This window comes from Nilaparvata lugens, chromosome 5 (genome assembly GCF_014356525.2).
Source record: "Nilaparvata lugens isolate BPH chromosome 5, ASM1435652v1, whole genome shotgun sequence".
Taxonomy (NCBI): domain Eukaryota; kingdom Metazoa; phylum Arthropoda; class Insecta; order Hemiptera; family Delphacidae; genus Nilaparvata; species Nilaparvata lugens.
The window spans coordinates 51,909,945-51,924,611 of record NC_052508.1 but is presented as its reverse complement, the minus strand read 5'-3'; the positions used below and the strand labels follow the sequence as shown (position 1 = coordinate 51,924,611).

Below are 14,667 nucleotides of genomic sequence, written 5' to 3'. Positions count from 1 at the left end.
GAAACGCAGAATTACAAGCAGCACTTCACATAACATACAAACATTAACTTCTAAACAAAATTACACTATTATTGAGAGTAGAATTTCATCTTGTAAGCTCTATTGAGTATTAAAAATACAGATGAAATTTAGATTAATCTATAATAACTCAGTTTTATTGAAATTCATAATTGTACAACAATCATTCTACTTATTTTAACGGAAGTAGTTCCTCTATATTAGAACCAACTAGTACTGTAGCTATGAGAATTTCAATTTATTCTCTGCAATATAGAAATTCACTACTACAAAGAAAGCAATGTATTGGAATTTCGTCAAGTTCCCACACAGCTTAATCAACCACACACTATCTTTCAAATGGCTCCCCAATAATTTAAATCGTCAATCAACAATCTTATTTTCATGAGTCTATTGAAGCAAATATTCTCAAAGTGGACCCCTGCATTCCAATGAGTTTCTTCTTAGCTGGACAAAAACTAATACCTTTGGTTTTCATTTAAGAGTTGACACATTATTATGCAGTTTGCCAACGGTATTCTCCTAGTAGAGCAGAAATCCATGGGAAGCCAGTTAATTGACAGACGCAAATAATGTGTGAACATTTCCATAAGAATCAATGGTATTCAGTTTTTGCTTAGTAGAGTATCATTGGAAAGCAAGGTTTTAGCTATTGTACATGACTTGTCAAACGTTCCGTCGTTACGTCACCAACCCTGCGTCTCTATTTGCTGTATAGTCGGCACACCACGAGAGAGTCCCTGGCTACCTTTGGATAGTTGGACATTTAGGGATTTTCTGGCGGTGTGCCAACTCTAGAATGAAAGCACGCCACACATTGCAGTTGTATTGTTATGGTGTTTCAGGTTTCCTAGCCGCTCAGGTGCTACGCCGTCCGCTGGTGCCCTCGCTCAAGTCGATGAACGAGTACATGGCAGCTCTGAACACGACGATCACCATTCCACCAGTGATGCCGGTGACAACGTCGCCTAGCATTGCATGCCCCACGTGCAACAAGCTCTACAGCAGCCAGCATACGCTCAGGAGGCACGTGCGTCTTGAATGCAACAAGGAGCCGCAGTTTCAGTGTCCCTACTGTCCCAGGAAAACGAAGCAGCGCTACAATCTTATGCTGCATATTGCTAGAGCTCACAAAACCAACGTGGTTATGCCGCAGTCTGCTAAGAAGTGACCTGGGAAGAGGAACTACTTTTTCCTCGCACTGGGACCAGGAACTTGCCCTTCTGCGTCTAAACTATTCCTCGCATCAGACTACGAATGAAGGAAAGAAGAGTTGTTTGATTTGAAATGAAACGTCTAAGAAATAGAATGTGTTGTAGGCTATGTCGTCCGAGATGAGGGTTAATGCTAAAAGTCATTGCACCAAAGACGTACAAAATGTTGTGAAAATCCAAATTATTTTCATCTGAAATTCTTTTATTCTGCATCTTTTTGATATGAAGATGAAACGTCGTTCATCGCTTATTGAGTTCCTCGCATAAGACGTGAAAATTTGTCAAATTATGTTGTATGAAGTGGAATTCTCTCCATTGCCAGAATAAAGTCTCATTCAATATCAATAGAATTCCTTGCACCAAACACGTTGAGAAAATCCCTAAATGAAAGGATTTTGATATGAAAATGAAATATAGACTTCCTCGCACCAAAGACGAACAAATTCAACAAATCATGATGATAATTTGTATTGTACGAAGTGAATCCAGTCCCTTACCAAAAATGAAACTTTGTCTCTAAAACTCCTCGCACCAAAGACATACAAAGTTGTTGTGTGTATTTTATCTTCGATGTCATGTACATGTATTTTATCGTCGATGAATCTACCGCGACACAACTACCTCTCGCAACGAACAAAATGAAAGAAGAACAAAGAAACAAATTGGAAAAATGAAGGTTGTACTTTATTAATAAATTGTGAGTTGTCTAAAGTCTATATTTCTCGCACCAAAGACGTACAAATAATTATAACAAGTAATGATCTGACGCATCGAAATTAAATGATTTGTAGTGAAGCCTTCTTGTTCTATACGATTACTGGTTGTATTAAGTGTAAATTATCACTTATGTCTTCGAAATTGAATATAAATAATATTTGTTGGGTCGATCTTGATTTTCAATTGAATTTCTCGAACCAAATCACGTACAAATGTATCAAATCGTATATGAAATGAAAAGTTCGTCTTTGCCTTCAACGTTGGTGAATGTTGAATTTTATTGGTAAATCGTAACTTTGTGTTCAACGTATCCTCGCAGTGCTCTACGTTATACTGTAGTTTGTAAACTGAAACCAAAGCCAACTGTCCCTATCTTGCTCAATAATTTGGAAGCATCCAAAACCTATTCCCTCGCACCACATGACATTCACAATGTAGTTGAAAACGTTTTCCTAAACTATCCTCGCTTTTAACTACATTCGCAATGTAGTTGAAAAGGTTTTTTATCAATCTTTCCTCTCACTTCTTCACGTGAGATTTCAACGTGTCCGTATAAATTATTAGCGCCCAGCTAATCAACTGTTTGGACCTTATTGTTAACTGTTACTTTTTGAATAAATTTTAATGAAAGTTGATTATTGTTAGAATAATTGTGACAAAACTTCTAAACACATGACAAAGTGTATTCCTTCTCAGATGGAATTCATGGATAGAAACTCTGTTATACATTGCATGAATGATTATTTATCTCGTCTATTATTATAGATTATTTTACTCGTAAATAATTTACAAAAATTATTCACATTCTTGCCAGTTTATATTAGATAATACGGTTTTGACAGATCGATTTCAAAGTTGAGGCTGGAAATTTCATCTCGTATTCACGTCTTATCAGATCCCTTCTGTTATATTCTATTATTTTATCATTAGATATCACTATTATCTCAGAAAAGAACTGTTAACACTGTTTTCAGCCATGATTCTTTGTCCTCAGATTCTATAATGTATATTTCTGCGCGATCTACATAAATATGAATAAATAATAATTAATTATGAATAATACACATAATAATAATAATAATAAATTATTCATAAATAATCGTAAATGACAGAATTTTAATAAATTTAGTTTTGAATTTCAATTGATTAATTCCATTCTGTCGTCCAACAATATTTAATTTGACCAACTAACAAGGTGTTCAATTGAAAATGTTATATTTCAAGTACAATATTTAGATAGAGTCAGAAGTATTTCGCTTCATCGAGGTTGCATTTACTTTACCTCTCAGTTGAATCCAAACCATGCTCACGTAGAAATTGAAAAATAATTCAATAGTAATAATTCAGTAATGAATAGTAATATTAATCAGTGCCTTTAGGAGAGTTGATCATTTTCTATAGATGAATTCGGCTGTTGAATGGTTTTGTGAAACGAAATTAACTAAAGTACAAATTATGTTGAAAATAGCAGTGCACCGTTAGTACTGACTAGATTGCAACGTAGTGCGTTTCCTAGCTTAGTATTTTTGAAATAATGCCATCTACCCCCTAGTTTGAGGATAATATTATTCAGGCATTTACATTCCGATAAATTGTATTGTATTTTATAATAGTTCAACTAACATTTTTAGAATATTGCTACTAACATTTTTTATTACAAAGATTCAGGGATTTCATACTAGTTTACCATAATACTCAAGGTAATTAGAATACAATAATTATTGTATTGTGAGTTTAAAATGTATTGTGAATACAAGATGTATTCTAACTACCTTGATACTTACTCATAATTCTACAGTGTTGATCATTCATCGAGTCATCTGTGATATATTAATCAGAAATTTTCTAAAAATTAGCGATTATTCTCTTTTGATGAGAATTAAAGTTCCAATGATTGTTATTGTAAATACAGTAGGTGTGTTTCAATAAGAGAAGGCTGCTTTGTGCTCTCGATGAATTTAAATATAATTGAAAATAGTTCCAAGTTTCAAGTAGTTCCTAAACAAACCTCATTTTAGATGACATTTTTGGATTTTGTAATATTTTTATAAATGTAGTATTCAAAGATTATAAAATCTGAAGATTCTCGGATCAGAATTGACTCTGTTTTCAAGTCTCGAATTGGTTGACTTTTTCGCAAGCTGATTGCGTCTACTATCAATTCTATGAGATTCGTGGACTGTAAGTTCAATTGATTTAGAATAATATGTGATAAATGAATCCATTCCATTTGAATATAATTGTATTTTTGTCATTCATATTATATTTTTGGAAATAGAAAAATAAAATTTAACAATCAGAGTTCTTGAATTATATAATTAGCAACAGAGCTTCTTAATATTATGCAATTTATAAAAATTGTTAGCTGCCCATGCATAGAAATAAAAACTGAAAATTTCATAGAAATGCATAGAAATAAAAAATGAAAATTCAAGTATCCTTTTTTAAAATTGTTTACATCATGTTTCGGCCATGATGTCATCATAATGTTGTAAGTCAACAATTTTAAAAAAAGGGTACTTTGATTTTTATTTTTTATTTCTATTCAAGAGTAGTACTAACGAAAAAATACAATAGATGCGTAGTTATTGATTGTATTCATCATTGAAATGTTTTTCACAAACATTCATTTATTCATAATTTGCTCAAAATTTCACAACCCATGACAAATTTATAATAAAAAATTATCACATCCAATTTATTTTATACCTTACTTTGATAAAATCGTTGGAAGATATCTTGTTATATTTTAAGTGTACCAAATATGTACTTCGATTCTCATAGTTGCTGATATTGTTATTCTTAAATCCTATTTTGAATGCGATGTTCTTTAGACATTCAAATACTCACCATTCAATAGTACAAATCATGTTGTTTGTAATTTACTTAAGTTTTTATTTACTTCATAGTACAGTAGTTGTATTTTTCATTTTGCCAAAGGTTACAAGCCAAAACTGTCCTTAATGTACAGAGATCGTGCATTAAACTCTGATGTAAATATTTCATTCATGAAAAGTGACAATTCACAAGGATGTTTTTTATGAATACAATTTGTATCTTGCCTTATGGTTGTAGAGATTATTTATATTTTATTCCTCTACTAATGTTAAGTTTGACTATTTGTGTTCAATATTTATAAATTATGTTTTTACTATTAGAAAGGTTGTAAATAGTTTTATCTATGTGATTTAGGTCTCCTATGATTGAAGAAAACTTGACGAAACTGATGATTCATAGATTATTGGTTATAAACTCATATAGGCCAAGAAATATATTCTCTTTTAATAATATTTTGTGTCTTCCAGGTTTAAGAAGTTATTATCATCCACCCTTATAATACTGGACTGAAAATTAGCTTCTGTTTTTTATACAGGCCAAGTTGAAATTATAGTTTTGGAAATTACCTCCCTTTGTCATTTATCATTGTATTCATTTCCTTCTACGAATCATTTGAGTCAAGTTTTTTCCAAATTAGTTCATTGTATTAGTTGATAGAATTAGTATTATTTGTAGGTAATTAGATTATGGTATTTAGTTTTTGAGACGGTGCTGTCTATTATTCTATATTAGAAATTTAAATATCTGTAAAATTATCACAAATTCGTTGTTGATAAGAACAAATTATTTTCATCGAAACATTGATGAATGGTAACTTGGTGTGAATTTTCAACTTCTCATCTTGGAAACTTGCTCATTTACGATGAATTTTATCCTTATTTTGTGTTCTACAATTTAATTTACAAAAAATTTTCTTGCCGTTCTGTAGTTCCATACCAAATTCTACGGTACCTGATTGTATTTTGTTGTAGTTTCTCGTCACAATAACTGGCAGTTCCTATATAATAAATAAGACGTTCCTTCTGATAATCGGAAGATAATGAATCCAGTACAATAATTCTTTGCTCAATAATAGAACCACATTTGTTTGTGGTGATTGTTCTATTAAACCACATTTTCTAGTAACACTTTTGAGATTTATCTCTATGTTGATGATTTTTATTTAGGCCTATAGTTTTATATTTAAAATATAATTGATGGGAAATTCAAGTTTTGATACAATACTCTTGTTTTTTATATTTATTTGAAAATAATTTACGTTTGACGAAATTGTTTCGAAAAAGATATTTTATTTTTAGGAAGATGTAGTGATTAGTTGGTTATTGTTGGGTTTTTGGTTAGTTATTTATTAAATTTTGATAAGATTTTCGAAGAAATTTCTGTAGAAGAACTATCCTATTTCATTCAAATTTATATCTATCACATTGAAGAATTTTAAGCTAGCAAGCTTTTTTTGGTCATTGATTCTGTGCTAAAAGTGAATGTATGAAGTAGCTTAGATTTAATTGAAATTGTTGGATTAATTAATTCTTCTATAGAATATAAAATTTTAAGTGAAGGAATTGCAACAAAGAAAAGAATAATTGTGGGTAGCTCATTGATATAGCCTAATCCTTTACAACAAATTTTATATATTTATAGTTTTTTTTATCAATTGTCGTTATCATTAATTCATCACACTATAGAATTATTCTCCTTTCTTCTGAAAAATCTACAATATTCTCAAAAAATCTAATTTTGCATGCAAGCAAACGATGGAAACTTATTAAATTTCTTAGTTTTCAACTGCAAAGCTGTGAACGAGTTCCAAAGTCTTGGAATATTTCATAGTGCCACATCTTACAAATAAAATCAACGAACATGCTCATGATAGAGATCAATGTGATTGAACAATATAATATCTTACAACAATCAAACTACGTTTTGCAACAATTAGTTCTTATTGTTTAAAAATTAGACTATGCAAATTGTCCATTGCCAAAATTGGAAGAACACCTACTAGTGTGTTCTCAGCCTCTGTAACACTTACCTATTACGGGGAAATTTTCCATAAATTCAAAAAGAAAGTACACAATTATCTAGCAGACGAAGCTTTCTACACAGCAATGAAATAATTTTTATAAAAAAGCATTTTAATTTACAATGTAAATTGTTTGTAATCTGCTCACAGGCGGCAGTGTTTAGCCTGGTATAAAATTCCTAGAAACTTTCCAATTATCTATTGCTTAAATATTATTATCTTTATCCCCCAATTTTACACAATGTTTTCGAATAACTTAATTAAATTTCCGTTTTAATGTAATTATAATAGTGTATTTTACAACAAAATTAAATACATAGAACATTACAAAATTTAATACATTTCATTTAGATTGGCAATATGCATAGACGACGGACTCTCTTATCAGTGATTTGAAAAATTGATTCATTTTTATATCTTTACAACATTTAGAGAAAATTATCCTACCATCGGTCCGATTAAACTATTTAATTCATAGACGAACACCACAGTTCGTTCAAACATCCGGTTTTCCTCTGTTGAAATTCAATTTCAATATTATCATGAATTCACATGTAAGAAACTATTGTTTAGTGGCGAACAAAAATGGCACATAAATGTGATATGATGTTTGTAATTTTAAAGACAATTTATCTAGAACTTTTGGAACAATTTTTAATGACTTTGAAGAAAGAAATGATAATAATGTTCTATGTATTTTTCAGTACATGTCTTTATATTTCATACTTTTAATATTTTCTAGTATGTTGTTATAATAAATCTGAAAAATGTTCAAGCCCTTCTTTTCATTCTAACCACAGTATTACCATTTCATCATAAGTATGACATTTTATTATCAGTAGTTAGCATTACCAGTATCACTAATCAATAATAACAAGAAGTTATTGATTGGTTAAACAATATAGTTGGAATAGAATGGAATGACTTCCTTTACTTTTTTGACTAGGAGGGCGAAACTAGGGCGCAGCCCGCTCTCTTATCCTAGGCTTATCCTCTTGAATTTATTACATTTTTCTAGTACCGGTACATTTAAAACATGTTTACAGGAAGATACAGATTGAACTGGTTACACTCTTGTAACTAATTGCTCAGATAGCTGCTGTAAGCTTTCAGCACTTGTAAAAACTAAACTATTAGCTTGTACCATAGAGAAAATATAACATAAAAAGATATCCATGGTATAGGACGTTTATGTTCCAATTTTCAATGTTAACTGGAGATGGTAGTCCTATAGTGAGGTCCACGTTATAATGGCAGTGTACGATTGACAATGCTGTTGCTGTCCTTTTCTATCATACAACAAAACAGATAGCACTATCTCTCTCTCTCGCTTTGCAATGTTGTCAGTTTGCCAGAATATTTTATTTTTACTTTTGACAGTGACTGTACAAAAGTAAACAAACAATTCTCAGGCGCCATTTTTTTTTTCTTCATTCTATCAAAATATTTGAGTACACAAGTCATATAATTGATTTAAAATGTATTTATGAAACAATGAAATAATTTTTAGATATTACCGTATGAGAAACACAAATTAAAATTCCTGAAATGACATTTTAAAAGTTCATAACTAACCATCCTAGACTTCATCCATGCTTCAGTTAGCCTACACGTATAGGTTAGACCTACTCGTACCGGTATAAATAATATTGAAAGGTACTTTCAGAATCATTTCCATTGAAATTATTTTAAATAGGATTTCTATTTTTCTATTATTTTTAAAAGGAATTGGGATAGAATACCTACCAAATAACTTAATTTCTGTTGTTTTCAAATTCAGATTGTTGTATCACAGCTTTTTTAATTAGCCGCCATTTCAGGTTTGTATAAAAATAAAAATCTGATCTCTGCTATGAAAGCAAATTTTCGAATCAAATTATGAAAAAATATATTTCCTTGATTAATTTGACATTAAATTAAATCTAGGAAATGATAATAATTATAAACTGATAATAATAATTATTATTATTAGATCAAATTCAATGGGATGAATTGACTAACAGCTGTGTACACTCAGTGGCAAAATGGAGAGACTTGGCAACGTTTGTCTCCTATCTTTCTTCACTGCCATTATAACGTGGACCTCACTATAGTAATTCTTTCTCGTAAAGCTAGTGATGTTGGTAGTCTCACATTCTGTGCCGTTCTCACACTCTCACCCGGCCAATACAGTAATAATAGACTGTGGTCGACAATAATTGGCTTGGGTTAGCAAAAAATCTGCTTGAAATTTGGAACATAAAATCCTATACCTTCTTATGCTGTCTTTTCTGCCTGGTTGTACTATGAATATGGCTAACATAAACTACTAACGTGTACTGTATACTACCATGGAGAAAAGAAGATATCCCATAGTATAGGGCGTTTAGGTTCCAATTTTTAACTCAAGCCGATAGTCCTAATAGTTATTTCTCGTAAAGCTATGTGATGCTGGTAGTCTCTCATACTGTACCGTTCTTACACTCCTTTATCCCAACAAAACAGTAATAATAGTCAGTAGTCGACAGTTATCGGCTTGATTTAGCAAAAAATCGGCTTGAAATTAGAACATGAAAAACCTATGCCATTGGATATCTTACCAAGTGTACTATATAACCAAAGGAAGGAGATATCTCTCAACTGAAATAATTGTAGAAAAGAATACTGCAGTTTGAAAAACAAACATGTATGTTTTGTCCAACCGTACAAGTTTGAGAAACCCTTCAAATAAGTGACTGTAGTAGTTTTTTGAGATTTTAACAAAATTGGCATCAAATTCTAATTTATTTAAGGTGGAAATGGATGAACGTTTTCAAAAAATTTCGAGTAACCTATTCTTAAATTGATATATATTAAATATGATCAAGATTTAGGGCCGTATTTATAAATTACTTTTAACGAATCGAGCCAAGTTACTGTTATTGTTGGTTGCTAGACAATCAAACTGACTTTGGCTAAGTTTGTTTATAAATGCAGTCCTTAATCGTAGATTGGTAGAAATATTGTTAGATAAGTTATTGCAATTGTTTATTAAAACTTTCCCTCATGTTGAACAATTATGAGAATCATAAAAAATATTCTATTATTATTGATGAATTAGAATTTCCTGAATTCATCGTAATTCAACATTTCTATGGAATCCAAAAAAATGAGATTTAAGTTCTCTTCTGCCAATTTCTGCAAAAACTATCAAGAATCACAAAGTCTGAAAACGTTTTATCCAATGGTTTAATTCTAGAAATCAGAAGTTTATATTATTTGTTGGCCATATTATCGCTAAATCGGCAAGATGAAGTATTTTAAAGTAGACAGAAGAAATCACATGTGTTTGTATAGACGACAGTGATACAAAACTCCTTGGAAGAGTGTCGCGTCTTAATAACGAGTCTACTCTTCAATAGTAACCTTTTCAGAATCCGTTTATTACAAGCTTATTTTCATTATCAAATCATGCACTGGAAAAAGTTATTAAGATTCAAAGAAATAAAGTTTGACTCCAGCACTACATAATGTACACCTTGATATTTTTATTACGCCAAGAACATTAAACCTGTAGATGGAATCACAAAGTAAAATAGGTCTTCCTTCTCTGTGATGGAATCCAATAGATTGAGATCTTGGTCTTCCTTTACCAATTTATAGATTCAACATTCAATGTTCCATTAATTTAATAAGTTTCCTAGTAACCTGGCATAATATTGATAGGTATTTTCATTACTTGACAAACCCATAATTGTAGCACAGATAGGCCAAGTAGTCTTATAATATAGTCAGTTCATCTACGATTCTAGTAGAAGGCATTTGAATTTCTAACTCAATATCTTGTCTGACTTTTAGGGATGAAATTATAGCACAAGGAAAATTTTCAATGTGTTATTAGACAAGGGAAGTTAAGAGTGATCAAAAAAATGTAGAAACTATGGAAAACCTACTGTTTGTTAAGACATTAGAAACTCGAATATGGCAAAACGGTAAAGCACTTGTGTTCTTACTGCCTTCATGTTTCGAACAATAATACGAAGAGGAAGCGTGATAAAAAAATTAGTCTATGATGGTGAAATCTTCATATTCCATAATTTATTTGTTAATTTATATTTGCATTATTGCCAGCCTTACATGCTTGTTCAAACGAATACAATTTGAACATCCTTGAAATTATTATTAAACTACAATTCGCATATTTTGGCGAACAGATACAATTTTAATCCAATTTGTGTAATTCATTTCTACAATTTACTGTTATTGAATTGTAGTTTCACAGTATTTGATAGTCTACGTGTACTTCATCAATATATCGACCAATCTCCTAATGGATGATTAGTTGATGTGTGCTTTCATTGTTTCAACTGCAGAAGAGAATATTCTTCAATGAAACGTTCTGTAAGTGATGGACTTGAAAGATATTGATGACAATAATGGCTTCTAAAAAAATTGAAAAAAAAACAATTCGTAAAAAAGGTGAGTCGAAATTTTTCTTATTCTTTATAATATTTATTAATCTCAGTTAACAAAGCTATACAAATTTAAAGTTCAATGTATCAAATTTACATGATATACGATTCGTAATTTTTTCAATTGCGCTCTATAATATTTCAATATACTGCTTATTAATTATCAATTGTCCATAATCGCAAACTAATGTAGCCTAATATTTCATAATTTCGTCAATATTTTTCAGTTTTAATTCCTATTAAATGACTTTTGAAAAGGATAGACAATCAACAAATAAATGAAATATACTTTTAGAGAGACCGTACAACAAATTTGTTACTCAGCAGTGTAACACCTGTTGGAAACATGAACGCTGGGTTTCTTCAACTCCAATCAAATCTACCCTTGATCATCAATCCCATGCATCATGCTAAACTTATTATAATCATCTAAACTGAACTACATTGTGTCTTTGTGCAACACAAAATAAGAATGCTCAATCAGTTTCAACCCAACAATGGCAGTAGCTTTAAAACTAGTAACCCAGGTCCACACTTGGGAAATGCTTGACAAACATTTTTGATAAGGTAATCATTGGAAAAATGATTTATATTATAAAAGGTTTGGACCAACCATTGAGTATAGAATGTGAAATTACATTATATTCTTTATTCACTGGGACTGTTTCCCAGTAATTTTACATTCTATACTCACTGGGACCAACAAAGTTTGCTCTCATAGCGACATAAATAAAACTTGCTCAAACTGTTTCAAAAAATATGCTTGTCAAACATTTTCTGAGTGCGGATAAGTTTCTTTAGCTAAAACTAAATGATTTGTCTCAATGAAATTCACTTCAGTATTGAATATCATCACTTCAAACTATTAGCATTTCGTATGATTTATTTATATTTTTACTGAATAATATTGTGTTCATGGAAAATTAAATTCAATTTGAATTGAAATCAATACTTTTATCAATCCCAAACATCTATGTCATATTTCATAATGAATACGATTGATGATACATACATTCAATCTCTATTCTCCATCACATTTATGATAAATCAAAGAAAAGTTAAGTCTAGTCAATCAATATGTTTTAAACTATGAAATAAATGAGCACCTTCCATTCAACTAATGCTGACAGTTTAAATTGAATCTGACGAAGAGCATTCCTCAATGCGGGAGTGCCTCAGATTTGCGAGATTTCAAATTGTCTACTGTATGAAATCATCTAGGAAATATCTAGTGTATTGTCTAGTGTACATACCTGAAAGGTTCTGTTCAATAAAGTTTCAAAGTTGAAAGGAAAGGTTAGGGAGGTCAGGTTTTGGCTTTTAGATGGTAATATGTTAATATCATTTTAAATGTTATGATAATTGTAGATGAAAAAACACAAATAACAACACGGTGAAATACTAGCACTTTTGAGATTTCGCTCATATGAATGACACCCCTCAATGTTTTCCATTCAACCAATGCTAAAGTGAATTTCACTGTAGATCATTCCCCCAATATAGTACATCATTATCAGGAATCCATTGTTGATAATGCTTAATAAGAACAATATGAAAATGTGTAGTACCTTTTATTATTTAAAATATTACGACTAGTTTCGACCATAACTTAGGCCATTTTTGATAATGCTTCTATATAATATCAATATTTCAATGTTGTTTCCCTTTTACTAACAGATTTTCGTATTTCAGCTTCCATCACTTACAATGACAACTCTGAGGCTGGTAGTGGTAGTGTCAAAAACAAGCACGTTTGTGGCGATTGTGGGCGGGGCTACGGTTGGCCTGAGAGCTTGGCCAGACACAAGCGACTCGAATGTGGCAAGGAGCCCACCTTTCAGTGTCCCTACTGTCCGCACCGGTCTAAGCGAAAAGAGAACCTCAAGTACCACATAATCAGAAGGCATGTCGATACCGAATCTGAGTCTGCTTATCTCGATGGGTGATCATTTCCTACCAAACAATGACGTCTTCAAAGATTGTTGATACTTGGATTTATTTTTAATGTTATGGTTTGTAGTCATTAACGGCTCCAAAAATTGTGAATACTTGGATTTATTTTTAAGTTTACGGTTTGTATTGATTGTGGGTTAAGTGTAAGAGAGAGCCGACTGCGCCCTAACTTCGCCCTCCTAGGTCAAAATAAAGGCAGTCATTCTATTCAATTCAAACATTAATGACTCCAAAGATTGTCAATACTTGAATTTATTTTTGATGTTACGGTTTGTACGGTTATCATTGCAAACGGCTCCAAATATTGTGAATACTTGGATTTATTTTAATTTCACGTTATGTATTCATTACAAAAATTTATGGCTGGTTCCAAAGATTGTCAGTACTTCTACTTGGATTAATTTTTGATGTTACTTTTTGTACGGTATTAATTGCAAGCATTAACCGTTCCAAACGTTCTGAATACTTGGATATAATGTATTTAATGTTGCGGTTTGTCATAATCATTAATTATTTTGATTCTACTTTTATTTTGTGCTTTAAAACTTCACGGTTGTGAATAAGTGGATGATGTTTGTGATGATATTCAATATGATATTACAGTTTTCAATTTTTGGCCCAACATAGACACCTACAAGGATTGTGAATAGTTTAATGTCTAATCTATTTTTGTATTTTACAGTTTGTGATATTCAATATTAGTTCAAAATTTTCAACTTATTAGCTAATAACACCAAAGTTTGAGGATTAGTTTGTGTTTTTTATATTTGTATTTGTTTGTTAATCCTTTACTAATGTTCAGGATTGTAATGTTCAATCTTATTCACAATATTTTTATTGACCTTCAGCACGAACAAATATTGTGAATATTTAGATCGAATTGTTGAATTAGGTGATATTCAATGTAGTATGACTAGAGTGTTTGACGTTGAGCAAATATTCAGCATATACGTATGAATTTACAGCTCAAATCTTTATCATATTAAAGCTGCAAATGACAAAAATCCACAGCCAATACCTGTGAGTATTTGTATTTGTAACTTATGTGGATCTTCGACTACTGTTTATGTTCGTAATGTAAATATGCAGTATATCCACTGTATAATGATAATCTACACGCATCTGCTTTACTATAAAAATTTCAACAAGATCTCAATTTTTTCCGCAGAACTTATGTATTGTTCATTTAATGAAACCCAAACATGAATAAAATTTTTTAATCTAGTCATTGTTAATGTTTTTAATCAGATCGAAAATAATATTAGCTTTAGACTTGAATGTAAAGTTACCAAACTAATCCAATGTTTGAACTAATTGAAATAAATATTTTATTTTGTGTATGTCAGATTATATAGATTGTATTGCAATTCTTGAGTTTATTACAATATCTACCTGTGATTTACCAATGACCTTTTCTCAATAATTATGGAGCACCCTTTGGAAGAGTAATTTTTATTTTTTACTGATAGAACACATC

At 30.9% G+C, this 14,667-nt stretch overlaps 1 protein-coding gene across 9 annotated transcripts in view; it reads left to right on the top strand.

Moving 5' to 3' along the window:
- Positions 1-14,667, top strand: part of LOC111055587 (longitudinals lacking protein, isoforms A/B/D/L) — a 132,994-nt gene that overhangs the window by 34,979 nt on the left and 83,348 nt on the right. Inside the window, exon 5 of one of the 9 annotated variants that reach the window (XM_039428667.1) lies at positions 864-7,579. The exons of the other annotated variants lie outside the window; for them this stretch is intronic. Within the exon in view, the coding sequence (XP_039284601.1) occupies positions 864-1,189 (326 nt within the window). The 3' untranslated portion in view covers positions 1,190-7,579. Of the gene's footprint in view, positions 1-863; positions 7,580-14,667 lie in introns of those variants that run through there. 9 annotated transcript variants of the gene reach the window in all.